The 24,841-nt window shown below is 67.8% G+C and overlaps 12 protein-coding genes across 12 annotated transcripts; 7 read left to right on the forward strand and 5 right to left on the reverse strand.

Moving 5' to 3' along the window:
- Nucleotides 1–6: 6 nt before the first annotated feature.
- On the forward strand, nucleotides 7–876 carry MICPUCDRAFT_59210 (uncharacterized protein; the record flags this gene model as incomplete). The annotated part of the gene is made up of 1 exon (XM_003059621.1): nucleotides 7–876. The coding sequence occupies one exon, from the start codon at nucleotides 7–9 to the stop codon at nucleotides 874–876; it is 870 nt and encodes a 289-aa protein (XP_003059667.1).
- A 68-nt stretch (nucleotides 877–944) lies between these two features.
- Nucleotides 945–1,429, forward strand: MICPUCDRAFT_59211 (uncharacterized protein; the record flags this gene model as incomplete). The annotated part of the gene is made up of 2 exons (XM_003059622.1): nucleotides 945–1,138; nucleotides 1,294–1,429. 2 exons carry the CDS (start codon nucleotides 945–947, stop codon nucleotides 1,427–1,429), a joined length of 330 nt encoding a protein of 109 aa, XP_003059668.1.
- Nucleotides 1,430–1,541: 112 nt separating this feature from the next.
- On the reverse strand, nucleotides 1,542–7,651 carry MICPUCDRAFT_47634 (uncharacterized protein). Its single transcript, XM_003059920.1, has 5 exons — nucleotides 6,850–7,651; nucleotides 4,864–6,632; nucleotides 4,416–4,576; nucleotides 3,221–4,231; nucleotides 1,542–3,072 (listed from the first exon to the last, which is right to left on the reverse strand). The coding sequence occupies exons 1-5, from the start codon at nucleotides 7,471–7,473 to the stop codon at nucleotides 1,592–1,594; spliced, it is 5,046 nt and encodes a 1,681-aa protein (XP_003059966.1). The 5' UTR covers nucleotides 7,474–7,651; the 3' UTR covers nucleotides 1,542–1,591.
- Nucleotides 7,652–7,806: 155 nt separating this feature from the next.
- Nucleotides 7,807–9,121, forward strand: MICPUCDRAFT_59214 (uncharacterized protein; the record flags this gene model as incomplete). The annotated part of the gene is made up of 3 exons (XM_003059623.1): nucleotides 7,807–8,398; nucleotides 8,443–8,806; nucleotides 8,950–9,121. The coding sequence occupies 3 exons, from the start codon at nucleotides 7,807–7,809 to the stop codon at nucleotides 9,119–9,121; spliced, it is 1,128 nt and encodes a 375-aa protein (XP_003059669.1).
- Nucleotides 9,122–9,226: 105 nt separating this feature from the next.
- Nucleotides 9,227–11,633, reverse strand: MICPUCDRAFT_40442 (uncharacterized protein; the record flags this gene model as incomplete). Its single annotated transcript, XM_003059921.1, has 2 exons — nucleotides 9,227–9,615; nucleotides 10,175–11,633. The coding sequence occupies 2 exons, from the start codon at nucleotides 11,631–11,633 to the stop codon at nucleotides 9,227–9,229; spliced, it is 1,848 nt and encodes a 615-aa protein (XP_003059967.1).
- Nucleotides 11,634–11,875: 242 nt separating this feature from the next.
- On the forward strand, nucleotides 11,876–13,775 carry MICPUCDRAFT_65271 (uncharacterized protein; the record flags this gene model as incomplete). The annotated part of the gene is made up of 4 exons (XM_003059624.1): nucleotides 11,876–12,177; nucleotides 12,347–12,446; nucleotides 12,618–13,371; nucleotides 13,561–13,775. 4 exons carry the CDS (start codon nucleotides 11,876–11,878, stop codon nucleotides 13,719–13,721), a joined length of 1,317 nt encoding a protein of 438 aa, XP_003059670.1. The 3' UTR covers nucleotides 13,722–13,775.
- Nucleotides 13,776–13,822: 47 nt separating this feature from the next.
- On the forward strand, nucleotides 13,823–15,331 carry MICPUCDRAFT_59217 (uncharacterized protein; the record flags this gene model as incomplete). The annotated part of the gene is made up of 2 exons (XM_003059625.1): nucleotides 13,823–14,682; nucleotides 14,776–15,331. 2 exons carry the CDS (start codon nucleotides 13,823–13,825, stop codon nucleotides 15,329–15,331), a joined length of 1,416 nt encoding a protein of 471 aa, XP_003059671.1.
- A 258-nt stretch (nucleotides 15,332–15,589) lies between these two features.
- On the reverse strand, nucleotides 15,590–19,656 carry MICPUCDRAFT_34108 (major facilitator superfamily; the record flags this gene model as incomplete). The annotated part of the gene is made up of 8 exons (XM_003059922.1): nucleotides 15,590–15,746; nucleotides 15,900–16,077; nucleotides 16,269–16,355; nucleotides 16,491–16,844; nucleotides 17,004–17,186; nucleotides 18,502–18,595; nucleotides 18,782–19,019; nucleotides 19,218–19,656. Coding segments are annotated over 8 exons (1,728 nt in total), but the record flags the coding sequence as incomplete, so codon positions are not given.
- A 315-nt stretch (nucleotides 19,657–19,971) lies between these two features.
- MICPUCDRAFT_59220 (uncharacterized protein) lies at nucleotides 19,972–20,460 on the forward strand (the record flags this gene model as incomplete). The annotated part of the gene is made up of 1 exon (XM_003059626.1): nucleotides 19,972–20,460. One exon carries the CDS (start codon nucleotides 19,972–19,974, stop codon nucleotides 20,458–20,460), a length of 489 nt encoding a protein of 162 aa, XP_003059672.1.
- A 96-nt stretch (nucleotides 20,461–20,556) lies between these two features.
- Nucleotides 20,557–22,377, reverse strand: MICPUCDRAFT_40446 (uncharacterized protein; the record flags this gene model as incomplete). Its single annotated transcript, XM_003059923.1, has 3 exons — nucleotides 20,557–21,482; nucleotides 21,623–21,929; nucleotides 22,120–22,377. 3 exons carry the CDS (start codon nucleotides 22,375–22,377, stop codon nucleotides 20,557–20,559), a joined length of 1,491 nt encoding a protein of 496 aa, XP_003059969.1.
- Nucleotides 22,378–22,544: 167 nt separating this feature from the next.
- MICPUCDRAFT_59222 (uncharacterized protein) lies at nucleotides 22,545–23,518 on the forward strand. Its single transcript, XM_003059627.1, has 3 exons — nucleotides 22,545–22,565; nucleotides 22,745–22,829; nucleotides 22,969–23,518. Exons 1-3 carry the CDS (start codon nucleotides 22,547–22,549, stop codon nucleotides 23,189–23,191), a joined length of 327 nt encoding a protein of 108 aa, XP_003059673.1. The 5' UTR covers nucleotides 22,545–22,546; the 3' UTR covers nucleotides 23,192–23,518.
- Nucleotides 23,519–23,609: 91 nt separating this feature from the next.
- MICPUCDRAFT_40447 (uncharacterized protein) lies at nucleotides 23,610–24,614 on the reverse strand (the record flags this gene model as incomplete). Its single annotated transcript, XM_003059924.1, has 1 exon — nucleotides 23,610–24,614. One exon carries the CDS (start codon nucleotides 24,612–24,614, stop codon nucleotides 23,610–23,612), a length of 1,005 nt encoding a protein of 334 aa, XP_003059970.1.
- Nucleotides 24,615–24,841: the final 227 nt, after the last annotated feature.

The following is a 24,841-nucleotide window of genomic DNA, read 5'->3' on the forward strand; positions in this document are numbered from 1 at the left end:
CAGATCATGCCCTCGACCGCTCCCCCCCGCGACGCCGATCGCGTCATCGTCCGCGTTTCCGCCGTCGACGACGCGAACGGCGGTCGCGGCGGCGGCGTCGCGCGAGACGCCGGCGGTAACCCCGCGCGAACTACCAACCCGTGGGCGAACGAGGACGCGGTCGTGAACGTCTCGCTCGAGACGCCGCGCCGCGAGGACGGCCTCGGCAACGCCGCGTCCGCGTCCGCGTCTGCTGGCGGGACGAGGAGGAAGACGTCGATATCGTCGAGCGACGACCCGACCCCGGAGTGGCTGAAGGCGTTGGCGAGGGAGGACCGACCGGACGCGCGCTTCAAAGTTCCCGCGCGCTGGGTGACGCCCTTCCGCGGGTCCATGATCTGGTGGCTCGCGCCCGCGTTTCGCTTCGTGCAGATCGTCTTCGCCGCGCTCGCGATCGCGGTCGTCGCGTCGATGAACAGCGACGCGTCGGTCGCGTTCCCCGAGGCGCGTCCCCGTTCGCGCGGCGTTCCTTCGTTCGCGACTTCTCCCGCGCGTTTCCTCGGTTTCGCTTCCGACGCGCCTGCGCGACGCCTTTCGACTCCACTTCTGACGCCTTTCGACTCCACCCAAACGTCGCGTCGATTCGCGTGGTGGAACGACGACCCGAAGCGTCACTACCAAGACTTCACGTCGCTCGAGTGCCTCGTCGTCGTCTGCGCCGCGTCGTTGGCGTGGGGCGTCCTCTTCGTCTTCGTAGGCGCGTTCTATACACTGGTCCCCATACGACCGCGTCGGCGTGGTGAACGCCGTTCCTTAAGGACTTTTCCCGGCGTCTCTCTCCGCCCACCCCTCGCTCGGTTTCAATCCCCGCCCGCGATGCCTTTCAACGCCAACTGACGCCTTTGAACTCCACCCCGACATTCGCTCGTATGGAACGACCCTTAGACCTCGTCGGCGGTGGCAAGATGGGCCTCGGACGCGAGATCCGCCCGGGGAGCCGCGGCCTCGAGTGGGCGGCGAGTCACGGCGTCCCGCGCGTCGCGTTCGTCGGCGACTGCGCGCTGAGCGTGCTGTGCTTTGCGTCCGCGTGCGCCGTCGCCGGGTTGCGATCGGGCGTCGGCGAACTCGGGCGCGTTCTAGATATCTCACGCCGGTCCCCGTACGACCCCGTCGGCGCGTCGCGCGCCGTTCCTCGAGGCGTTCTTCTTTCGCGCGCTGTCCGCCACACGTTTCGACACGTGAGAACGTCATCAACCAATCGCGCGTCCAATTAACTGACACGTGTCTTCCCTCGGCCAATCAAACGACCCTCAGGATTAATTACTGCGACAACGCCGGGGGCAGATGGTGCGCGCAGATGGACGCGGGCGCGGTCTTCGCGTTCTTGACGGCGATCTCTGTCGTCCCGAGCGCGGTCGCGAACTCCATGAACTCGTGCGGGCCGTGGTGAGTAAGTTGTACTGTACTGTACCGTGCAGGTACCTACCTTCGTACGAAGGTACCTTCCTTCGTAGGCGCGTGAACGACGAGCGATGAACGACGTGTGACGTGGTCAACACAAAAAAATACTTTCGGCGCCGCCGCGAAATGTAGACTACTACGAAGGTAGATACTAGCGCCCCTCGCTCGCGAGAAGCTCCAGGAGCGCCTTCACGACCGGGCTGCTCGCGAGCTTCATCGAGTCGTCGTCCCCGTCCCCGTCCTCCTCGCGCGGTTGGTCGATATGTTTCTCTAACAGCGCGTCCACCGCCGCGCGCATCTCGCGAACGAGCACGCCGACGCGCGCGGGCGCGTCGAATTCCGCCCATCCGTCCATCGACAGCCGCCCCCTCGCGTGATCGACGACGAGCTCGCCGCCGAACAGCAGCAGCGCGTACGCGCCGACCATGGTGTTATCCCGGACGTACACCCTCGCGGTCTCGACGCGCTCGCTGTACACGAGCCACGGGGAGTCGAACTTCCCGGAGGCGACGTTGACGCTGCTCGGGTGAAGAAAGACGCGTCCGACGTCTTTGCAGAAATATTTTACCCCTCTCCCGTCGACGCTCTCCTTCTCTCGCGCGCCCCCCGCGGTGTTCACGAACTTCGTCTCCGGGTGCTGGACCCTGACGACTTGCGGGTAGAACCCCGCGACGAGCGCGGCTTTCACGACGCGCGCGACAGAAGCGTTGCGGTCGGCGTCGCCGCCGCCGGCGCCGTCGCGTCGCATCGCGCGCACGTACACGCGAGGAATGAACCCCAGGTCCGCCAACACCCCGGCGTAATCCAACCGGCTCGCCATGATCCCCTCCAGCGCCTGGTGCGATAAGAACCGCTCGTCCGCGTGCTTGCGTCGCGCGCCCGCGCCCGGGCACTTCCACCACGCCGCGTAGGCGGACGCCATCGTGAGATGGTCGCTCTTTCCCGGCGCGGCAATTTTTTTCTTCATCGCGTCCGCCTCGGCTTTCTTATCCTTCGGCGACACGAACAGCTGGCGTCCGCTCATCGCCGCCGCGATCGTGAGGATAGGGTCGAGACAGCCGAGCAGCGCGCCGAACAGGAGCATCTTGCCCACGCGCGCGTCCACGGGCATGTGCGCGAGGTGTTTTCCGAGCGGCGTCAGCGTTTCCGGATTGTTTGGATGTTTTTCCGCGTCGGACGATACCGCGCCGTCGGACGACGCCGACGTGGCACTGTCGCGGCGCACGTCCAGCGCTCGCAACGCCATCAGCTCGTCCAACGCCGCGCGCACGGCGTCGCGCGGCGGCGGCGTCGGCGCCGCGCACAGCGTCGTCTCCACCCCAACCCCGGGCGCCATCGCCTTGACGTTCAAACACAGCTGCTGCAGCGGCGTGCGAAGCATCTCCGGCGGCTGGTGATCGCTCATGCGCGCGAATTGCGCGCGCGAGAAGAGCGCGAAGCGAGCGCCGGGGGAGACGCGCCCGGCGCGCCCGCGTCGCTGCTTCGCCGCGGCTCTCGACACCCACGCGTCCGCGAGGACGCTCATCCCGCGAGTCGAATCGTGGCTGAGGGTCGAGGGTCCGCGCGAAGCGACAAACGTCGGGGTGGAGTCGAAAGGCGTCAGAAGCGGAGTTGAAAGGCGTCGCGGTGTGTCTGTCGGGGATTGTAAGCGAGGGGTACTGTAGTGGGTGGAGAGAAACGAACGCCGGGAGAGAAAGTCCTTAAGGATCGGCGTTCACCACGCGAACGCGGTCGTATGAGAACCAGTGTGGGAATAGAACGCGCCTCATCTCTTTCGCACGGCCGGCGTCGACGACGTAGCGCACGTCGTCGATGGTCACCGACGTCTCGGCGATGTTCGTCGCGACGACGATCTTCCTCGCGCCGCGCGGGGGAGGCGCGAAGATTTTGCGCTGGTCCGCGCCGCTCAGGGCGCCGTACAGCGGGAGGAACAGCAGCTCGCCGACGTCGTGCGGCTCCAGGAACTGCGAACGCTCGAGCTGGCGAATCAACCGATTGATCTCCGCTTGCCCGGGAAGAAAGACGAGAATCGCGCCCTTCGAGTCGCTCTCCCCGGGCGATCGTTTCCCTCCTCTCCCGGGCGCGGCGGACGGCGCGACGAGCGCGCGCTCGCCTTCGCTGAGCTCCACGCGAATGATCTTCGCGATCAACCGCTCGATGAGCTCGTAGTTTAACAGCGACTCGTCCACGTTCGCGATCGATCGTCGCGTGGCTTCGCCGTACGACGCTTCGTTCGCGAGGTTCGCCGACGCGAACGCGAGTTCGTCGCGTTTCGCCCTCGCGGCGTCGTCCGCGGCGGCGTCCGCGCGCGCGGCGCCCGTCTTCGCCGCTCTCGCGCGCGCCCGCGTCGCGTCGGCGTCGGTGTCCCAGAGTGTGTCGGACGCTGACGTGGCGTCGTCGGACGTCGCGGTCGCGGTCGGCGCGACGCGGTCCTCGGGGGTCTCTTCCCAGGTCTCCGGGACGTCCTCCTCCTCGACGGGCGGCGCGGGCGACGCGGCGTCGTCCGCGGCGTCGGCGTCGGCGACGGCGTCGGCGTCGGCGGCGTCGGTGGCGGCGTCGGCGTCGGCGCGCATCTCGACGGTATCGATCAACAGGATGTCCTCACCGCCGCCGCCGCCGCCGCTTCCCTTCTTCTTCGCGTATTTACTCGCCTTACCGATCGCGTACCCGGTCAACTCGAGGACGTCCTCCAAGAAGTACTCCCGCACCGGGTGCGTGAACCCTTCGATGAACACCTTCGAGGACGGCGTCGCGACGACGCCGCCGGCGGCGACGCTCGCGGCGCTGGGCTCTGAGGGTCGTTCCATACAAAGCGACGTCGGGGTGGAGTTGAAAGGTGTCAGGTGGAGTTGAAAGGCGTCGAGGGCGGGGATTGAAAGGAAGGGGTGGGCGGAGAGATGCGCCGGCAAAAGTCCTTAAGGATCGGCGTTCACCACGCCAACGCGGTCGTATGGAGACCAGTGTATAGAACGCACCTGAGAAATACGCCGCGAAGAAATCCGCGTCGGCGGTGGCGGACATGAGCACGATCTTCAAATCTTTCCTCGCGCCGCATATCACGCGTCGGAGCAACAGCAGCAACAGATCGCTCTCGACGCTCCGCTCGTGGACTTCGTCTAGGACGACGTGCGTGACGCTGGCGAGCGACGGGTCGCCGAGGAGCCGTCGCAACAGGACGCCCATCGTGCAAAAATGCAGCCGCGTCCGACGCGACGTCTTGGACTCCAACCGCACGGTGTACCTATACGAGCGATGATATCGGGGTGGAGTTGAAAGGCGTCAGAAGCGGAGTTGAAAGGCGTCGAGGACGGGGATTGAAACCGAGGGACCCTGGGCGGAGAGACACGCCGGGAGAGAAAGTCCTTAAGGAACGGCGTTCACCACGCCGACGCGGTCGTATGGGGACCAGTGTATAGAACGCACCCGACGACGTCGCCGCAGTTCTCCACGCGCTCGCTCGCGACGCGCTCCGCGAGCCCGATCGCGCTGATCCGCCGCGGTTGCGTGCACACGATGTTGCACGACCCGCCAGCGCGCTTATCGATCGCGCTCTCCAAGATGAACTGCGGCACTTGCGTGGATTTCCCGCAGCCCGTCTCGCCGGATAAGACGACGACGGGGGAGCCGTCGACCGCGCGGACCACCTCTTCGCGCGACGCCGACGCCGGGAGGTTCGCCCTGGTGGCGACCATCTTGGACGCTGCGCCGCTCCCGCCGCCTCCGCTGAAGTAGGACTCCTGCGCGGCTTTCAGACGCGCGCTCTCCGCCGCCGCCTCCGACGGGGACAACGCGGCGTCGCGGCCGCGGGGGCGGTTTCGATCTCGGTCGGTCCCCCGGGTGCCGACTTTGGGTGCCGACTTCGTGGGCGTCGAGGACGCGCGCGGCGGCGCGGCGACGACGGCGACGCCCGCGCGCGGGGCCGGGATGGAAGACGACGACGCCTTCGCCGCGCCGACGACGATTTCTTCCTTTTCTTCCTTCACGGCGTCGGTCTCCTCCTCCTCCTCTTCCTCCTCTTCCCCCGCGCCTTCTCCCGGCGCCGGCGCGTCCGCGCGCTCGGCCAACGCCCCCGGGAGCAACTCCGCGAGGCTGTGCACGCACGGGATCCCGTCCTCGGCGGCGGCGGCCGCGGCGGCGGCGAGCGACGCCGTCGCCGCGCGCAGCGCCCCTCGAGACGTCGCGCCGTCGCCGGAAGCCGCCGCCAACGAAATCGTCGGCGGCTCCTCCGTCGGGTAGCCTCCCCCCGAGGGCCTCCGCACCTCCAGCGCGACCTTACCTTTCCCACCGCGGCCGTCGTCCACGTCCACGGTCACGATCACGACGTCGCGGGACGGGCGCGAGACGACGTCGTCGCCGAAGATGGCCTCGACGGCGACGAGCTCGTCTTCCCACGGATCGTCGCCGCCGTCGTCGTCGTCGTCGCCGCCGCCGCCGCCGCCGCCGCGTTCGCCGCCGCCGCCGCCGGTCGACGGCCACGCGCTCCAATCCCTCCCGTCCGTCGCGCGGACGAGCGTCTCGCGAAACAGCGCCTCCAGCGCGCGGTCGCGACCGCCGCCGTCCGCGGCCGCCAGCGCGTCGCTCGCCTCCGCCGCGGTGTACCCGCGGTCCCAAAGCCACGCGGCGTCCGCGTCCGACGGCCTCGCCTCCGCCGCGCGACGCTCTGGACGCTTCGGTTTCGGTTTCGATCCGCCGAAACCGCCGCCGTCACTCCCCGCCTTCGACCCCGCGGGCGCGAACGCGGCGGCGGTGTCCATCAACACCACGCCGTCGCTCTTCGCGTCCGGGGCGAACGTCCTCGGCAGCCGCGACTCCGGGACGTTTAACACGAGCCAATCCAACGCCGCGTCCTTCGCGTCTCTTCGCGTTCCGGATCTCACGACCTGAACCGCCGCGGTCGCGTCCGAGGTGGTGAACCCTAACGTCGCGAGCGCCGCGGTCAGCGCCGTCGCGGCGTCGTCGTCCAAGGCGGTCGTCTCTCCCCCGTCGTCGTCGCGCGCTCCGTCGCCGTCGCCGGAGATGCCTCGCAGCAATCCCTCGACCTGGTGCCTTTTCTCCTCGGACATGTGCAGCGTCTCTCGCTGCCGCTCCTTCGGTCTGTGCTTCGCGCGTCGCTCCCTCGCTTCCGCGTCCCTCGCCGCTTTCTCCGCCTTGAGCCGCCCCTTCTCCTCCAGGCTCGCGAACGCGTCGCGGTACTCCGCCGGGAGCAACCGCGTCAGCGGCAAATTATTCGCCACCCTCTATGCGAGCGAATGTCGGGGTGGAGTTGAAAGGCGTCAGTTGAAGTTGAAAGGCGCCGAGGACGGGGATTGAAAGCGAGGGGTGGGCGGAGAGACACGCCGGGAAAAGTCCTTAAGGATCGGCGTTCACCACGCCGACGCGGTCGTACGGGAACCAGTGTATAGAACGCACCGCGAGCGCGGCGACGGCGCCGTGCTGCGTCGCTGCCTCCTTGCTCGCGCGCGGCTCCCCGTCGCTGAAGACGACGACGTCCTTCTCCGGCTTGTACTTGTCCGCGATGACCACCTTGCAGCTCCATCCTTTCCCGTCCGGCTCCTCTTTGAGGACGTACTTCGGCTTCTTCGAGTCCTTCTTCTTCGAGATGTACTCCTGAAGGATGATCTTCGGTTCTCGCGTGGACGCGCGGAAGACGACGCCCTCTCGCATCGGCCCCTTATAATTCTCTTCCCGTCGCGTCGCCGCGTCCGCGTTGTTACCGCCGCGGCCGCCGCGGTCGCCGCCGCCGGGCGTCTTCGCGGCGTCCGCGCCCGCCGCTTCCGCTTCCGCTTTCGCTTTCGCCGCCGCGGCAGCCTCTTCCACCTCTTTCGCGTGGTGCTTCGCGACGTGCTGCTTCAGGCGGTCTTGCTGCTTGAAAAGCCGGTCGCAGTGCGGGCACGGGAGCTCCTTCGGCTTCAGCGACGCCGGGTCCGGGCCTTTGTTCGACATCCCCGCGGCGCCGGTGGAGACGATCCCGCGCTTGAGCTTCGCGGCGGCCTTCTTGTTGAAGTTTTCCGCGCTGCGCTGCGAGGGCGCCATCGGATCGGATCGCGCGGAAAAGAACGCGCCGCTGTCGCGCCTTCTCGCGGCGGGCGAGTCCGCGGGCGCGATCGCCCGCGCCTCGCTGTGCTCCGCTCGCGCGCCGCGTTCGTCGCCTATCTCCGCGTCGTCGTCGGCGGCATCGTCGCCGTGGAGTGGTGCGCGCGACGGTCGACGCTGTGGCGGGGGCGGCGGGGGGATCGATCTCGAACGAACCTCGCGCAAAAAACCAGCTGCCAGCACGCACAGCTGGCAGGGTGCCGACAGCGCAGCGACGCGACGCCGACAGATCTCCGCGCGCGCGCCCTCCGCTGTCGTCGCGTCGCGTCGATCATGGCGTCATGCGCGCGCGTCGCGTCCGCATCCGCGTCCTCTTCGCCGCGCGCGTCGCCGCCGCCGTCCTCGCGCCGACGCGCGCCGACGCGCGCGCGCCATCACCGAACGCGTCGGCGTTCGACGATCGCGAGGGATGATGATGACGCGATCGACGACGACGTCGCGACGACGACGTCCTCCTCCTCGTCCATCGCCGACGCGGAGGCGCTGCTGATCTCGCGCCTGTCCAGCCTTCCCGGCCGCGGCGCGAACGCGTCCGCCGCGGACGAGGAGGCCATCGCCGCGGCGCTCGCCGTCCTCGAGGCGGACGGCGGCATCGCGCGCCCGGCGACGCGAGACGAAATCTGCGGGACGTGGCGACTCCTGTACACGTCCAAGTCGGCGTTCGACCCGCGGAACCCGCTCGGGAAGCGCGCGGACGGCAGCGCGCCGGGGATCGAGGGGTTGTTTAGGGCCGTGTTCGGGGACGACGCGGGAGAGAAGATGGCGGCGGGGATGACGAGCGCGGCGTCGTCGAGCCCGATACAGAGAACCGTGACGTCGCTGGAGGCGTTCACGATCCAGGCGCGTTCACGCTGTTATTACACCGGTCCCCATACGACCGCGTTCGCGTGGTGCACGCCGTTCCTTAAGGACTTTACTTCCCGGCGGTCGTTCCTCTCCGCCCACTACCCCTCGCTGCTTTCAATCCCGACGCACCCACCTCGACGCCTCACGACTCCGCTTCTGACGCGCCCCTGAACTCCGCCCCGACGTCGCGACGTCGCTTCGCGCGGATCGTCGACGCGCAGCAAGCCATCCGTCTTCGCGGCCGCGACGACGACCGCGTCGACCAGATCGTGCAGTTCGGGGACTCGGGGTACCTGCGACTCAGCGCCGCCGCGAGCGTGGACGAGGCGAGCGCGCCGAGCCGGATAGACTTCGCGTTCGACCTGGCGTACTTCGAGATCAGATCGCTTCCGCCGTTCGGGTTTAAACCTCCGGGGGGTCCGATTCGGTGAGACTGCTTCCCATACGACCCCGTTCGCGTGGTGCACGCCGTTCCTTAAGGACTTTTCCCGTCGTCACTCTTCACCCGCGCTTCCCTTTCAACGTTTGACCGGTAAGACGTTCGACTGACCGATCGCTTCACCCACGCAGGATTCCCTACCCGGTGCCGTTTAAACTCCTCGGCGACGAAGCGAAAGGGTGGCTCGAGACGACGTACCTCGGCGCGGACGTGAGGGTCAGCAAGGGGAACAAAGGGACGACGTTCGTGCTCGTGAGAGAGGCGAGCGACGGCACGGGGACGCCGTTGCCGTACGAGTTTTAGGCGGCGACGGGGAGACGTCTGGTACGCTCGGATCGTCGGCGTCGTAACTTATTATTATTTTTCCAAAGCCGTGATGAGGTCACCGCGCGAGCCGTACCCGCCGCGTCACGCGTCGTCGCCACCGCCGCCGCCGCCCGGCGTTCCCGGACCCGTGGAGTTCCTGCGCGGCACGTAAACGACCGGACCGTACGGCGTATCCTGCAGCGGCACGCCCGTCGCGACGCCCGTAACCTTATTCCCTTTAATTCCTTTTCCTCCGCCTCCCCCGCCGTTCTTCGCTCGCTTCGCGACGTCGACGACGCGAACGAACGCCCTCTCGAGCGTCGCGCGCTCGCACGCGCGCACGACACACGCCGCCGCCTCGCCGACGCACCCGCGCCCCGCCGGCTTTAGGGGCCCGTGCGCCTTCCTCGCCGCCTCGAGGTCGCTCTCGACGTCGCCCTCCGGCAACGCCGCGCCTCGCGCTTCGATCACCGCGAGCGCCGCCTCCGTCACTGAGGGGTCGAGGGTTCATACGAAGCGACGTACGTCGGGGTGGAGTTGAAAGGCGTCAGAAGCGGAGTTGAAAGGCGTCGAGGTGGGTGCGTCGGGATTGAAAGCAGCGAGGGGTGATGGGCGGATAGAAACGACCGCCGGGAAGTAAAGTCCTCAAGGAATGAAGTTCACGACGCGAACGCGGTCGTACAGGGACCGGCGTGGAAATATCATAGAACGCGCCTGATTCGTTCGACGCGAGCAGCTCGTCCTCCGATTTCGTGATGGCGATCGGCAGCTTCGTCGTCGCGTCCGTCGCGCTCGCGTCGTCCGGGTCCGTGCACGCGACGGTCAGGACGAGGAGGAGATCGCGCGAGAGCCCGCCGTCCGCGTCGACGTCGTACGCGCCGCCGGACCAGCCTTTGGAGTTGAAAGGCGTCAGAAGCGGAGTTGAAAGGCGTTGAGGGCGTGGATTGAAAGCGAGGGACCCTGGGCGGAGAGATGCGCCGGGAAAAGTCCTTAAGGATCGGCGTTCACCACGCCGACGCGGTCGTATGGGGACCAGTGTATAGAACGCACCCGCGGCTTTCGCTGCGGCGGCGCCCGCCGACGTCATGTCTTCGTCGGCGTCTTCGGCGTCTTCGGAGTCGGCGTCGGAGTCGTAGTCGTGATCGTCGAGCAAGTCCTCCGCGTCGTCGAGGACGTCCTCCCCGAGCACGCCGATCAAAACCTCTCTCGGGATCATCACGCCGCCGCGCGCGTTGTCCCACTCGCAGAAGCCGTACTTGTGAAGCAGCAGCGCGTTCCCGTGGTCGCCGAAGGTGTTGAAGAGTTCGTCGCCCGCGCCGGCGGCTCTGACCGCGTCGATCGTCAGCACGCCGTCGACGTCTCGCGTCGAACGCAGCCCCGCGATCTCGTTCACGCCGGGGTCCGTGTTGCCCTCCTCGTACGTCGCCGGCGGCGGCGTCGCCCCGCTCGGGGGAGCCCGAGGGTCGCGCGCATCCACCGGCGGGTCGATCTTCGTGAGGTAGCCGAGACCCGGCGTGGGCTCCTTACCCCCGGTGAAGTGCACGTGCTCTCTCCCGCCGCCCGCGTGGTTGAACAGGTCCGCGATCGGCACCAACCCCTGCCCTTGCTCGTCGTCGACGTGGAACGCGCGGCTCGCGACGATGGACGCCGCGGAGAGGAACGCGTCGTACCCGGCGGGGCCGTCGCGGCGCTCGACGAGCCGCGGGCCGTTGCCTTCCTCGTCGTCGACGTCGTCGGATTTCGCGGATTTCGTCGACCTCGTCTCGTCGTCGTCGTCGTCGTCGTCGTCGTCGTCCGCGGGGACCTTCGCGGGCGCTTTCTTATCCGGGAAGAAGTGCCGGAGCGAGGACTCGTGCGCGCGGCACGTCTCCATGATCCGCTCGTGGTCGTACCGCATCGCGGGCTCGTCGTTTTCGATCCTGGATAACACGTCCGTGCCCTCCAACCACGCCTCGGCTTTGTCGTCGGTCCACAGGCACGGCAGGTCCTCCGAGCTCGGGAGGATGGAAAAGTACGGATACCACGGCGACTTCTCGCCCATCGCGCGCTCGTACATCACGGCGAGAACGAGCGCCGCGTCCTCCAGGTCGTCGAGGTCGTCCATCGGGACGACGAGCGAGATGGAGCTGTTGGAGGGGGTGAGGCACCACGCCTTGGGGATCACCGCGAGCGCGTCGCCCGGGGCGATGGCGCCGACGGCGTAGACCGCGTTGTGTCGTCCTCCGCCGTCGCCGTCGCCGCCGGCGCCGCCCGCGACCGCGGCGGCGTCGTTCACGAGCGAGACGTTCGGGTGGAGCTCGAAGCCGCGGTCGATCGACCACTTCGTGAACGCCGCCAGCGCGTCGTCCTGGGCGGGCGGCGGCGCGGGGGCGTCGCCGCCGCCGGACGCCGTGGCCGCCGCCGCGTGGAATCGAGCGCCGGACGATGATTTTGTCTTCTTCGATCCTCGATGATGATGATGAGGACCGGCTCCGCCGCCCTTGCCGCCGCCGCGCTTGTTCTTCGGCATCGTCGCGCTGTGCCGGAGGGCGTTCGTGCGGGCGTTGAACGCGCGCGCGAGGGTTCGGCACGCGTGCATGTGCCACTGACGACGCGCGCGCCGCGCCGCGTTCGGTCGTTCCGATCGATCGATCGATCGTTGATATTTTTTATTCGTCGCGATCGCGGCACGACTCGGCAACGCGGCACCCTCTCGCCCATCCATCACTCGCGCCGGCGCGGCGGGGGCTGACGACGACGACGGCGACGACGATGTCCGCGCCCGCGCGCTGCCCGCTCGCGGCGACCGCGACGGGGAGGAAACTCGAGCGCGCCGCCGCCGCGGCCGCGGCGGCGGCGCGCGCGCGCGGTCGTCGACGCCGCCGCCGCGCGCATCCTCCGCGCCCGCGCTGGACCACCGCCGTTGCCGCCGCGTCGTCGCCGTCGCCGTCGCCGCCGTCGGACGACGACGACGACGACATCCCGGTGCTCGACGCCGCGGGCGTCCACGCGCGGCTCGCGTCGCGGACGCACGACGCGGCGAAGGACACGTTCGCGGCGTTTTACTCCTCGTGGTGCGTCCGCAGCGGCGACCGCGACGACGGACGACGCGACGCGCGACGCGCGACGCGCGCGCGCGCGCGCGCGGTCGCGAGATGAGATTTCGCGCTCGAAAAGAATGAGAACTAACAACCGACGCCCCGCCCCGCCGTCTCGCGCTCTCCCCGATCGACCGACGCGCAGGACCGGGTGCATCACGACCGACCCGGCCGCGATTGTCCTCCCGTTCGACGACCACATGGTCCACCGCGGGCACGGCGTCTTCGACACCGCGCACCTCGAGGCGCGTTCTGGTTACGCTGGTCCCCATACGATCCCGTTCGCGTGGTGAACGCCGATCCTTAAGGACTTTTCCCGTCTCACCCCGCGTCTCTTTCGACTCCGTCTGACGCCTGCCCCTGAACTCCACCCCGACATTCATTCGTCGCTTCGCGCGGAACGACCCGACCCTCAGAACGGCGCGCTGCACCTCCTGGACCGGCACCTCGCGAGGTTTAAGAGGTCGATGGCGGCGGCGCGCGTGCCGCCGCCGTTCGGGGACGGGGACGGGGATGGGGACGACTGCGCGGAAAAGATGAAGGCCATCATCCTCCGCGTCGCCGCCGCGTCCGGGGTGAGAGATCACGGGCAGGTTCGGTACTACGCCTCCGCGGGTCCGGGCGGGTTCGCGCTGTCGCGCGAGGAGTGCGTGCGAAGCGTGTTTTACGTCGTCGTCGTGAGGAAAAAGAGACGCGCGGGCGCGGGTGAAAAACCGAAACGGTTGAGGGTCGTGACGACTCCGATACCGATGAAACCCGGCGTCTTCGCGACGACGAAGACGACCAACTACCTCCCGAACGCGCTCGTCGTCGCGGACGCGATCGATAAGCGCGCGGACGTCGGTTTGTGGGTCACGGAGAACGGGTTCGTGGGCGAGGGGCCGTCGATGAACGTCGCGTTTTTGGTTCCAGCCGACGACGCCGGCGGCGGCGGCGGCGGCGACGAAGAGGATGAAACGGTCTGCGGGGAAGCGTTTAAAACCAACAAAAAATGGAAGCTGGTGTCTCCGCCGACGTCGAACATCCTCGCCGGGTGCACGGTCGCGCGCGTCGCGGAGCTCGTGAACGACGCGAAAGTCTTGGAACACCTGAACGTCGCCGCGTTTGAGTTTCGAGACGTCGGCGTCGAGGAAGGGAAACGCGCGCGAGAGACGATGCTGATCGGGTCGGGTGCGTCCTCGTTCGCATTTACACTGGTTCCCATACGACCGCGTCCGCGTTGTGAACGCTGATCCTTAAGGACTTTCGCCGGCTTCTCTCTCCTCCCACCCCTCGGTTTCAATACCCGACCTCGGCGCCTTTCAACTTCAACTGACGCCTATGAACTCCACCCCGACGCGCGCGGAACGACCCGCTCAGTGATTCACGTGGCGCCCGTGGTGGAATGGGACGGCGAGGCGGTGGGGGATGAAACGACGACGGAAACGCCGATAGCGGATGCGTTACACGCCGCGGTCGTGCGCGACATCGCGACGAACGTCCCGGAGCTCACGCCCGTGCCGTACGAGCTCTACGAATAGGCGGGTGGGTGGTGGTGGATCAGCGAGCAAACTGAACGAAATCGCGAAACCTCACTCAAACTGCGATCGTAGTGGCCCACGACTCCACTCGAACCCGCGCGATGCGTGCGAGCGCGTTCGCGTCTTCGCCGCATCGCGGCACCTTCTTCGTCGTCGCCCTCGCGATCGCGTGCCTTCTCGCGGGATATCTCACCGCGAACGTCGTTCGAACCGAAACGGACGAGGCGCGGGTAGCGCTCGAGGCGCGGAGGAGGAGCCCGATCGATAGCACAGCGACTAAGGAGAGATGGTCGGCGTCGTCGTCTTCCGTCGTCGCCTCTCGAGGATCGCGCGACGACGACCGCGCGAGATACGACGACGACGAGGACGAGATGCGCGTCGTCGTCCGCGCGACGCTCGAGGACCTGAAGCGTGAGGGCGCGCGGACGGGCGACAACAAGAGGCGCGACGCCGTCGACGCGCGGGACCGCGCGCCGGGGCGTCCTCCGATCGAGGCGTCCGATTCCGAATCCGACGACGCTCTCCGACGAAGCCTCGAAGACGACGTGTGCGCGGCGTTGAAGCGGAACAGAAGCGACGACTTGCCGTACACTGAGGACAAGTGGAACTTGAACGTCTATCCGAGCCGCGACGGCTCGAGGGAGTTCGTGTTGTGCGCGTCCGCGAAGACGGGGTGCTCGCAGTGGGTCATGCTGCTGAACTATCTGTGGAACGGCAAAAAGATAGTCCCGAAGAGTAAGAGCGCGAACGGCGCCGGCGACGAATCGTCGCTCGGCGACATCCACTTGACGGGCGCGAGGCAGGCGACCGTTGTCAAGAGCGACAGCGCCGTCCTGCGCGACGCTTCGGTGCCGAGAATTCTCATCATGAGAGATCCGTACGAGCGCACGGTGAGCTCGTATCACGACTTCCGTCGACGAAACGCGGCGTCGGACGACGCGGCGCACAGAGACGGGCTGAGGTGCGTTCTCCTTCACACTGGTCCCCATACGACCGCGTTCGCGTGGTGAACGCCGTTCCTTAAGGACTTTTGCCGGCGTTTCTCTCCGCCCAGGGTCCCTCGCTATCAATCCCGACACACCTCGACGCCTTTCAACTCCGCTTCTGACGCCTATAAACTCCACCCCGACGTCGCTTTGTATGGAACGACACTGAGGAACGTCACGTTCGAAGAGTTCATCGTTCAGCACGTTCAAGGCGACGCGCGATCGGCGCAGAATCGCGATCACCGCTCGCCCATCAGCGATCACTGCTCGATCAAGACGTGGCGGCAGCGCGGGTGGGATTACGTGCTTCAACTCGAGCAGATGAGCCTGTGGCTTCCGTGCGTGTTGCGGACGTTGCGTCTCGAGGACGTCGTGCGCTCGGGGTGGTACGGCGACTCGTCGCTGTTTAACGTGCCCGACCGACCGACCGTTCAGGACGTCATCCGCGTCGCTCTCGGGGGGAGCGACGCGAAGAGGGCGGCGCGCGGCGCGACGAAAGCCGTCGTCATCGGTCACGAGGCGCCGGACGACGAGGATTTGCACACGCGCGCGACCATCGAGATCGTCAATCGCGTCTTCCACGACGATTTCGTGATCGGAGGGTACAAGCTGCGCGAGTCGTAGACAGACTCCGCGTGCGTAGACCACGAAGGGACGAAAGACCCACCTTCGACGTAGATAGCATCGTAGTCGAGTAGATTTGAGTAGAGTACAACTAAGGTACAACGAAGGTAGAGTCCAGTCGAGGACACGGGCTACATGGTTCGGCGTCTGACGTTGGTTCATCTCCGATCGTCGCCGTCGTCTCTCGACGCGGCGTCCGACTTGGCCCGCATCTCTTCTATGAGCCCCTCCATCTTTTGCCCAACCTCCGACCACCACCCCGCGCCGCCATCCCCGAGGCCGCCGTCCCCGTCCCCGTCCCCGTCCCGGACGCGTCGCTCCGGGTTCTCGAACGCGTCCTCCGCCTCCCACCGCCTCTCCCGCTCCGCCATGACGCCCTCGATGTCTTGCAGCGCCAACCCCTTCGTCTCGAACACTGATGAGTAGGGGTCGTTCCATACAAAAAATGTTCACACATCGGTCAGTTGAAAGGGACCATCACCACGCGATCGATCAAACGTGGAAGAAACCGAGCGGCGGGCGAAACACAACACGATATGTGCATGCGATACGATACGAGAGAACGCACCCAAGTTGTCCACGAAGACGAATCCGGTGAAACACAAGACCGCGTACAGCGCGTACGTGCCGCCGAGACCGATCCCACTGACGAGGGGTAAGAAGGACGCGCCCACGATCGTGTTCGCGCCGTAGTTGATCGCGGTGCACACCGCGGTCGCGCGCGCGCGGATCCGCGTCGGGAACACCTCGTTGTACAGCAAGGTTGTACAGCGAACGTCGGGGTGAGGTTCAAAGGCGTCAGTTGGAGTTGAAAGGCGTCGAGGGCGGGGATTGAAAGCGAGGGACCCTGGGCGGAGAGATACGCCGGGCAAAGTCCTTAAGGATCGGCGTTCACCACGCGAACGCGGTCGTATGGGGATCAGTGTACAGAACGAACCTCGTTGTACAGCAACCACGGCACGGGCCCGGCGCCGAGGGAAAACAGCAGCGTGTACGCTGGAATCGTCACGAGCGCGACGGTCCGCTGCGGCTCAAACGTCAGCCGCTCGAGCGTGGACGGCGGCGGAAGGTCGCTACATATCGCGGCGAGGGTCGAACACGTGACGCACGGTAACCCGGACGTCGCCTCGGGCGTGGACACCGCGCAGAACGAGTTGACCGCCTCCCCTGGCGTCAGCGCGCTCGCGAGCGACAACGCGCCTAAACACGCCGCCATGCCGCCGAACGACAGCAGCAGCAGAGGCCGGCGGCCGTACTTATCCGTCGCGATCAGCGCGATGAACGCGCCGAGGAGGTTCGGTATGCCCACCGCGTACGTCAACAGCGACGGATCGGACAACCCGGCGTCGGCGAGCACCGACGACGCGTAGTAAATCACCGTGTTCGAGCCGCTAAACGCGGCGAGCACGCACAGGCCCAAGCCGATGGTGACCGGCTGCCTGTTTCGACGCTCGCGAAGCTGCGACCACGAGTTGATCGCCGCCCGTTCCGGGTCCGCGCCGGGGTACGCGCACTCGCCGTCGCCGTCGCCGTCGTCTTCGTCCGCGTCGGTTGACGTTCCGTCTTCCGCGTCTTCGTCCGCGGCGGGTCCGAGCGGCGACGGGACCACCGTGCCCGCCGCGCCCAGGCCGATGACGACCCTCCCGCCCGTCGTCGCCTCCTGCCATCGCACCGCGGCTCTCCCTCTGATGCCTTGCAATCGCGCGAGCGAACGTCGGCTCGCCATCGCGCAGCCCTCCGGGCCGAGGAGCCACACCGGGGATTCGACCGCGACGCCGCCTAAGGACGCGCCGGCGAGTAAGACGGCGGGGACGGACGCGTAGATAAACAGAGGGCGCCACCACCCGGGCGGCGGCTTCGCCGGGTCGGCGGCGGCGGGGGCCGACGCGGGCGTCGACGCGGACGCCGACTTCGCGCTCGTCGACGCGCCTGAGGTCGAGGTCGAGGTCGAGGTCGACGTCGACGTCGACGACGCCGACGCCGATTCCGCCGACTTCGCGCCGCCGCCGACGGAGCTCGACGACGTCTTCACCTTCTCTTCGATTCGCGTCACCGCGTCCGCTTCGAGCTTCGCGACGAGCTTCTCTTTCGTCGCGGGTTGTTTGGCGGCGGGCGCGGCGGCGGTTTCGTCCGACGTCGCCGTCGCCGTCGTCGCCGTCGCCGTCGCGGAAGCGGCGGAAGGGACCGGAACCTTCTCCTTCGTCTCCGAACCGGAACCGGGTTTCGACGCCGCCGCGGGCTTCGCGGGAGCGGCGTCCCCGCCGACAGCCGGCGCTTCTTTTTCCTTATCGACGACCATCGCCTTCGCCTTCTCCGGTTTCGTCGCCGTCGCCGTCGCCGTCGCCGTCGCCGTCGACTCTTTCGGCGACTCTTTCGGCGACTCTCTCGCGCCCGGGGCCCCCGCGAGCGGCGCCGCGTCCTTAGACCCGGACGCTTTCGCGCCCGGGCCCCCCCCGAGCACGTCCTTCGACGCGGACGCTTTCGTCGCCTCCGCGTACGCCGCCTCGGTCGCGTCCTTCGGTCGCTCCGCCGCCGCTGAAGCCGGCGGCTTCGGCGGTTTCTCGGACTCCGTGGCGGCGCTCGTAGGTTTCGTCGCGTCCGCGGTCTTTTCGGTCTTTTCGGACGTCGCCGCCGCGTCCTTAGGGCCGTTCTATACAAGCGAAAGTCGGGGTGGAGTTGAAAGGCGTCAGTTGGAGTTGAAAGGCGCCGAGGGCGGGTATTGAAAGGGAGGGGTGGTCGGAGAGATGCGCCGGGCAAAGTCCTTAAGGATCGGCGTCCACATCGCCAACGCGGTCGTATGGGGACCAGTGTATAGAACGCGCCTTCGTCTTCGCGTCCGACTTTTTTTCTTTTTCCGCCGCCGCCGCCGCCGACGACGACGCCGACGCGTCCTCTCCCACCACCGCCGCGCCGCCGCCGCCGCCGCTCGCCCGAGACGTCGTCGCCGTCGTCTCTGTCGGCGTCGTCGTCGTCGTCGTCGACGACGACGACGCGACCTCCGGCGCTCGCTTGACGTCGCTCGGGCGCGCCGCCGACGCCGCCGCCGCCGCCGACGACTTCTCCCCCCCCTCAGTCCCTTTCCCGCCCCCTCTCGTCGCCTCCGCGACGACGACGACGTCGTCCGCCCCCGCGCCGCTCCTCTCCGTCGTCGTCTCCGCGTCCGCCACCACCGCATTCAGCGGCTGCTGCAGCGGCACCGCGAACTGAAACGCGAGCAAGCACCCGATCACGTACGCGACCCTCCGGACGCCGTTCACCGTCCCCCTCAGGGTCGTTCCATACAAAGCGATGTCGGGGTGGAGTTGAAAGGCGTCAGAAGCGGAGTTGAAAGGCATCGCGGTCGGGGATTGAAACCGAGGGGTGGGCGGAGAGAGGCGACGGCAAAAGTCCTTAAGAAACGGCGTTCACCACGCTAACGCGGTCGTATGGGGACCAGTGTACGGAACGCACCGCAGCTTCGGCGGGGAAACCTCCGAGAGGTACAGCGGCACGATCTGCGACGACGCGCCGACGCCGACGCCGGTGATGAACCTCCCCAACGTCATCCACGCGAACGAGTCCGCGAAGCCGCTCACGAGCGTCCCGACCGCGAGCGGGACCGTGACCGCGGCGAGCGCCGCGCGCCGGCCTTCTTTATCCGCCACCGGTCCGATGCCTAACCCGCCGAGAAACCCGCCCGCGACGAGGACTGAGGGTCGAGGGTCCATACGAAGCGACGTCGGGGTGGAGTTTATAGGCGTCAGAAGTGGAGTTGAAAGGCGTCGAGGTGTGTCTGGATTGAAAGCGAGGGGTAGTGGGCGGAGAGAAACGCCGGCGAAAGTCCTTAAGGAGTGACATTCACCACGCGAACGGGGTCGTATGGGAACCAATTTATAGAAGAACGCACCTGACACCACCGCGCCCTTCATGACGTTATCGCCCGCGAAGCCGAGGTCCTCCGCGATCGCGCTCAGAGGCGCGTTGATCACCGCGGAGTGGTATCCGAAGAGGAACGCGCCGAGGCACGCGGCGGAGACGGACGGGATCAGCGCGGGGCCGACGTTCTCGAACCCTCCTCCGCCCGCGTCGTCGTCGTCGTCGTCGTCGTCGTCGTCGTCGTCCGCGTCGCCGCGCCTCGCGTCCTCCTCCGCCGCGTCCGCGTCGACGACGACGTCCGCGGACGACGAAGACGACGACGAAGACGCCGCCGCCGCCGTCGTCGTCGACCTGGCGGCGTCGCCGTCGCCGTCGCGATCGCTCGCCGTCGCGCGGACGCGCGCGCCGATCGCGCGAGGAGAGAAGAAGCGCGCGACGACGGGTGCCCGCTCGCCCCTGCGATGTATCATCGCCGCGACGTCGACGCGCGCGCGCCGCGCGCGTCCGACCGCGGAACGCGTCTCGCGCCACCCGCCGACGCGATGACGCGCCGCCGCGCGCGCGTCGACGACGGACCTCATCCCGGCGGTCGCCCCCTCCCCGGGATGGTCGCGCCCCCGGATATGCCGCTTTCCCGCGCTTCGCTTCGTCGACGCGGTGAGGTCCAGTCAGGTCCTTTCGCGGCGTCTCGTCAGCACGCCGGTTCGCCTTCTCGCCGCGCTGTCGAACCGCCACCGTTTCGCCCCGCGCGTCACTTCCCTCGCGCGGTCTCGCCCGCGGGAACGATGGCGATGAAGTCTTACGCCCCGTCGGCCGTCGCGCGGGGGTTCGCGCTCGGCGTCTTAGGGGGGGGGCTCGGCGTCTTAGGCGCCGTCCGAGTGATTAAAGAAATCATCGTCTTCGTCCGCGACGGTTTCTTCGCGGACGAAGAATCCGCGACGACGGACGCGCGGTCGTCCGCCGGCACGCCGTCGACGCCGAGTTCCGTCGGGTCCGTCGAGAGCTCTCGCGACGACATCGCGTCCAGCGCGTCGGACGTCGACGACGACTTCGCATGCGACGCGATGGAGGAGGCGTGGAGGACGACGACGACGACGACGAGGAAGAGACGACGACGACGACGACGACGACGACGACGCGACGCCGACGACGCCGACGCCGACGAAACGTTCGCGAAGATTGCGTTTCGCGGTCTCCAGTGCGCGGCGTGGACGTTCGTTCTCGGCCCGGTCGTGCAATCGGTGCTGACCGAGCCGCCGGAGTCGCGCTTGTGATGATCCGACGCGAACGATACGCGTCGTGGACGAGAGAGACGGACGGTTCGGTTCGGTTTTTTTTATCCGCGCCGCTCACTTATAGACTACGTAGCGTCATCTCCCCGCCGTCGCGAACTTCGCGTGTAGCTTCAACTCCGCGGTCTGCTCCTGGAACTTCTTCAAGTACGACTCGAACTCCTCCGCGCTCTTCCTCGGGTCTTTCGGTATCGGCGAATACGCGGGAAGCGACCGCGCCGCGGCTCTTCGCGGCGTCCCCCCCGTCCCCGTCCCCGTCCCCGTCCCCGCGGCGTCCCCGCGGAGCATATCCCCGACGTCCCCGCTCCGCCGCCGCTCGAACGTCTCGATGAGCTGATCGATCTCCTTCTTGTGCGCGATTCGAAGCGCTTTCAACTCGTCGCCTTTCGCCTTTTGCGTCTTCAGGAGCGCCTCTTTCGCGAGCTCGCTCTCGCGCCGCGACGCCGTCGCGATTTCCTCCGCGCGTCCGAGCCTGACGACGCGTGGAGGACCGCGATCGGTGAGCGTCGATGATGACGTGGAGGATCGTGATTGGTCGTCGTCGTTCGCGCGAGAAGATAAAAAAGAAAACGCACGCGCGTCGCACCTGTATTCGAGCTCCCGGCACCGCTCGCGAATCGCCCCGAGCTCGTTGACGTGTTCGCTGTCGCCGACGACGACGACGCCGCCGCCGCCGCCGCCCGCGCCCCCCGTCGTCGACCCCCTCCCCCGCTCCCGCTTCGTCGGCGTGACGATCGTCTTGCTCTTGCTTCTCGAAAACCCACCCCCCGACGCCGACGCGTCCGCGTCCGCGTCCGCTTTCGCTCTCTTCGCCGCGTCGGTCGCGCGCTTCGTCCGCTCGGAGAGCGGCACGGCGATGTCCTCCATCGCCGCCGAATACGCCGCCGCCGCCGGGTCCGCGGAGGTCGTCATCGCGGTCATCGCGCACGACGCCTCCGCGCGTCGGAGGAGGTCCTCGAGGCTCGCGCGCGTCGTCGGCGAGTTCGGGCCGCCGCCGATGGGGCCTGAGGGGGGGTGGACGCGTGCGGCGAGTGAGGAAGCGCGCGGCGCGCGTCGGTCGGCGCGCCGGCGCGACGACGGGACGGGACGGGACGAAAAAACCAAAAACGCGACGGAAGGCGTCGGCGTCGGACCGGCGGCGCACCAAAGTCGTCGAGCAACGAGCGGTACGACGTCTTCCCGACGCTCTCGAGGAACGGCCCGCGGCGGCGATCGTTGGAACACTCTTTCGACGCGCGTCGCGCGTTCCACCGGCCGCTGCCGCCGGAGAGCCCGCCACCGCCGCCGCCGCCGCCGAACGCGAGGCAGTACAACGCGTGCGGAGGCAACATCGCCAAGCGTCCGTCGTAGGGCATCTTATCGAACGGCGCCTCGAGGCGTCCGACGCCGAGCTGATGCAGCAGCAACCTCGCGTGGTTGTTCCGGTTCTTCTTCCACGCCGCGTTTTTCTCCTGCGAGAGAGGCGGAGCGAGGCGGGGGGTCGAGCGAGTCAGTCCGTCGCGTTCGGTCATCAGACGTCGCCGCGGGTCGGGAGACGCGAGGATGTTAGCCGCGCTAATCCCCGTCCCGGACGACGCGCGACGCGCGGAGTGAGTGGACGTCGCCGACGGCGCGCTTCTCGAACGACGACGCGCGACGCACCGGCTCGCTGAGCTTCTTGATCCACGCCTCGCATCGTATCCGCGGCGCCCTCGCTACCATCGCGAGTCGCGTCGAGATCTCGTGCGTCGCGTTGCGGAAGGCGTCGTCCAGCGCGCATCGACGCTCGTGCTCGAGCGTGCCGTGGCCGGGGCCGAGCTGCGGGGACGCGCCGTAGGACGCGCGCTCGCCGCGCGCGGGCGAGAGTTTGACGCCCGCGCGGAAGAAGTCCTCGCGGACGCCGGGGAACGAGAAGCTCATGTCCGCCGCCGGCGCCGCGCGTCGGCGAATGCGCGTCTCGTGGCGTGCGTTTCTCTTCCCCCCGAGAGTGCGAGAGCTTTCGTGCCGCTGCGCGCGTGTGACCAGGTTGGACGAGCCACGACGACGCCGCCCCCCCATCACTCCCGCGCGCGCGGCGTCGGGAGGGACGATGCCGTACGTCAGCGACGGTGCGTCCACCCGCCCGTCGCGTCGTCGTCGTCGTCGTCGTCGTCGTCGTCGCGCGGCGGTGGCGGCGGCGCGGTCGCGGTCGACGCCGCCGCGCGCGTCCCCGCCCGCGTCGGCATCCCACGACGACTCCTCGAATCTGAGATCCGCGCCCCTCCGTCGCTCCCCCCTCCCCGCGCAGGTTCGGTCGTGGAACGGCGGTCGGCGTTCCGTCTGAGCCTGATCACCGACGTCTTCTGGCGACTCGTGAACGTCGTGTACGCGTTGTGAGTGCGCCCCGCTCGCGACGCGCGTCGTGTCCCGTTCCAACGCTGTCCTCCCTCCCCCTCCTCCTCCTCCTCCGCGAGAATGATTCGACCTGAGACGTCCTCCCTCTCGCGCCTCCCCCATCCCTTCGCGTCGCAGCTTCCAGACGATGATCAGCGCGGAGTACAGCGAGACGTACGCCGGGAAGAAACGAGGAGGCGGTAAGCGCGTCGGCGGCCTCGGCTTCGGCGGCGGCGGCGGCGGGATGGGAGGCGGAGGCGGAGGCGGAGGCGGGCGACCGGGCGGCGGCGGAGGAGGCCGCGGAGGCATGTCGAACGTGCGAGGGATCGACCACTCCGCGGCTTCGTCCGCGGGCGGATGAGGACGGTAAGCGTTCAGGGGTTCACCCCGGGCGTCGTTCGTCGTAAAGGCGCGTCGCACGGCGCGACGCGACGCGACGCGACGCCCGGACCCCTTGGACGCGCCGTCCGACGACCGCGTGATGAAAGAGCCGACTGAGAGGACGAGATGACGCGGCGGTGGTCAACCCATGAGACGCCACCGCCGCCGATGCCGTCCGCGACGCCGGTCGTCGCCGCGGGGGAACGATCGAATCGAATCGAATCGACGCCCCGGGCGAGGGCCGACGGCGTTCTGTTTGGCGAAGTCGTGTAACAACAAGAACAAAAGAGAACGAAAGGTTTCGGTTTCTTCGGTTCCGACGCTCGATGGCTGCTAGGACTAGGTCACGTCGCTCCGCCGCCTCCCCGTTACGCGCTCGCGCTTCTTCTCATTCCGCGCTAGAGCTCCGGCTTCGTCGCCTTCTTCCGCTTCTTGCCGCTCGCCTTGGGGATGTCGCCGTCGCCGTCGCCGTCGTCGTCCTCCTCGCGCCTCTCTCGCTTTTTCGAAGCCTTCTTCGCGGACTTTTCCCTGCTCTCCTTCCTCTCGGCGGACTTTGGCGTCTTCTCTCCCTTATCTCTCTTCTCCTTCTTCTCCTTCTTCGCGCTGTCTCTCTTCTCCTTCTTCTCCTTCTTCTCTTTCTTCTCTTTCTTCTCCTTCTTCCCCTTCTTAACGCTCGATGATAGACCGTTTTTCTTCGACCCGCCGCCCGCACCGCCGCCGCCGACGGATTCCACGTACCCGATCTCCCCCGTGCGCGCCTCGTCCGTCAAGCTCCCGATCAGGTGCAACACGTCGTCGAACTCGCTCACGCTCTTCACCGTGAACAGCACGGTCGACCCGACGCGTATCACGTGCTCGCGGTCGATCGGGCTCGGGCTCGTCTCCTCCCATCGCCCGCCCGGGCACTCGTCGTCGATGGGGGCGGGATTGTGCACGAGCCCGTCTCTGATGTCATCCGCGCCCACGGAGACGTTGAAGACGCCGAGGACGAGGAGACCGATGAAGTCCACGCCGACTTTGTTCACGACTCCCCTTAAAACGCTCCCGACGACCGGGCAGAACACGCGCGCGGTCGTCTCCACGTCCAGGGAGACGTGCCCGGCGAGATGGATGATGCCCGCGGTGCGCGATCGCGGGTGCACGCGGACGTCGTCGTAGGACATGAGGACGCCGCCGAGCTGGTCGTGGTGCCGCATGAGCATCCCGTCGAGGATCTCGCGCGAGCCGCGCTCCGGGTCGTCCATCGCGGAGGGATGCAGCCCGAGCGTGACGATCGCATGCTTCGTGACGACGGCGTCGTGAGGGGAGGAGGAGGACGACGACGAGGGTCGCTCGGCGTCGTCGTCGTCGGCGTCCGAAGAAGTCGGCGCTTTTTTTTCGGCGGCGGCGCGCGGACGCGCCATGACGACGACGGCGACGACGCGCGCGAACGCGCGAGGGGTTGGCGGTCGAGACGCGGCGGTCGCGATGCGGCGCGGCGATCCGCCGGCGGAGCGCTGAGCTCGCGGGGTCGACCGACGCCGCGGGCGGAGGCGCGGAGCGCTGTGATGGACGAGCGAGGGCGGCGGCGGTGTGGCAGCCAAACCTTTTTTCGGAGGTCGGACGCGGACGCGCGGTCGCGTCCCGTCAC

Source organism: Micromonas pusilla (assembly GCF_000151265.4).
Source record: "Micromonas pusilla CCMP1545 genomic scaffold MICPUCscaffold_7, whole genome shotgun sequence".
Lineage (NCBI taxonomy): Eukaryota > Viridiplantae > Chlorophyta > Mamiellophyceae > Mamiellales > Mamiellaceae > Micromonas > Micromonas pusilla.

Coding starts and splice junctions, on each gene's coding strand:
- MICPUCDRAFT_47634 (XM_003059920.1), bottom strand. CDS start 7,473: ATGGCGCCCTCGCAGCGCAGCGCGGAAAACTTCAACAAGAAGGCCGCC. Junction 6,633..6,849: donor GCGCCGTCGCCGCGCTCGCG/GTGCGTTCTATA, acceptor CTCCCGGCGGAG/TACCGCGACGCGTTCGCGAG. Junction 3,073..3,220: donor CTACGTCGTCGACGCCGGCC/GTGCGAAAGAGA, acceptor AATCCCCGACAG/ACACACCGCGACGCCTTTCA.
- MICPUCDRAFT_59222 (XM_003059627.1), top strand. Junction 22,830..22,968: donor GTGAACGTCGTGTACGCGTT/GTGAGTGCGCCC, acceptor TTCGCGTCGCAG/CTTCCAGACGATGATCAGCG.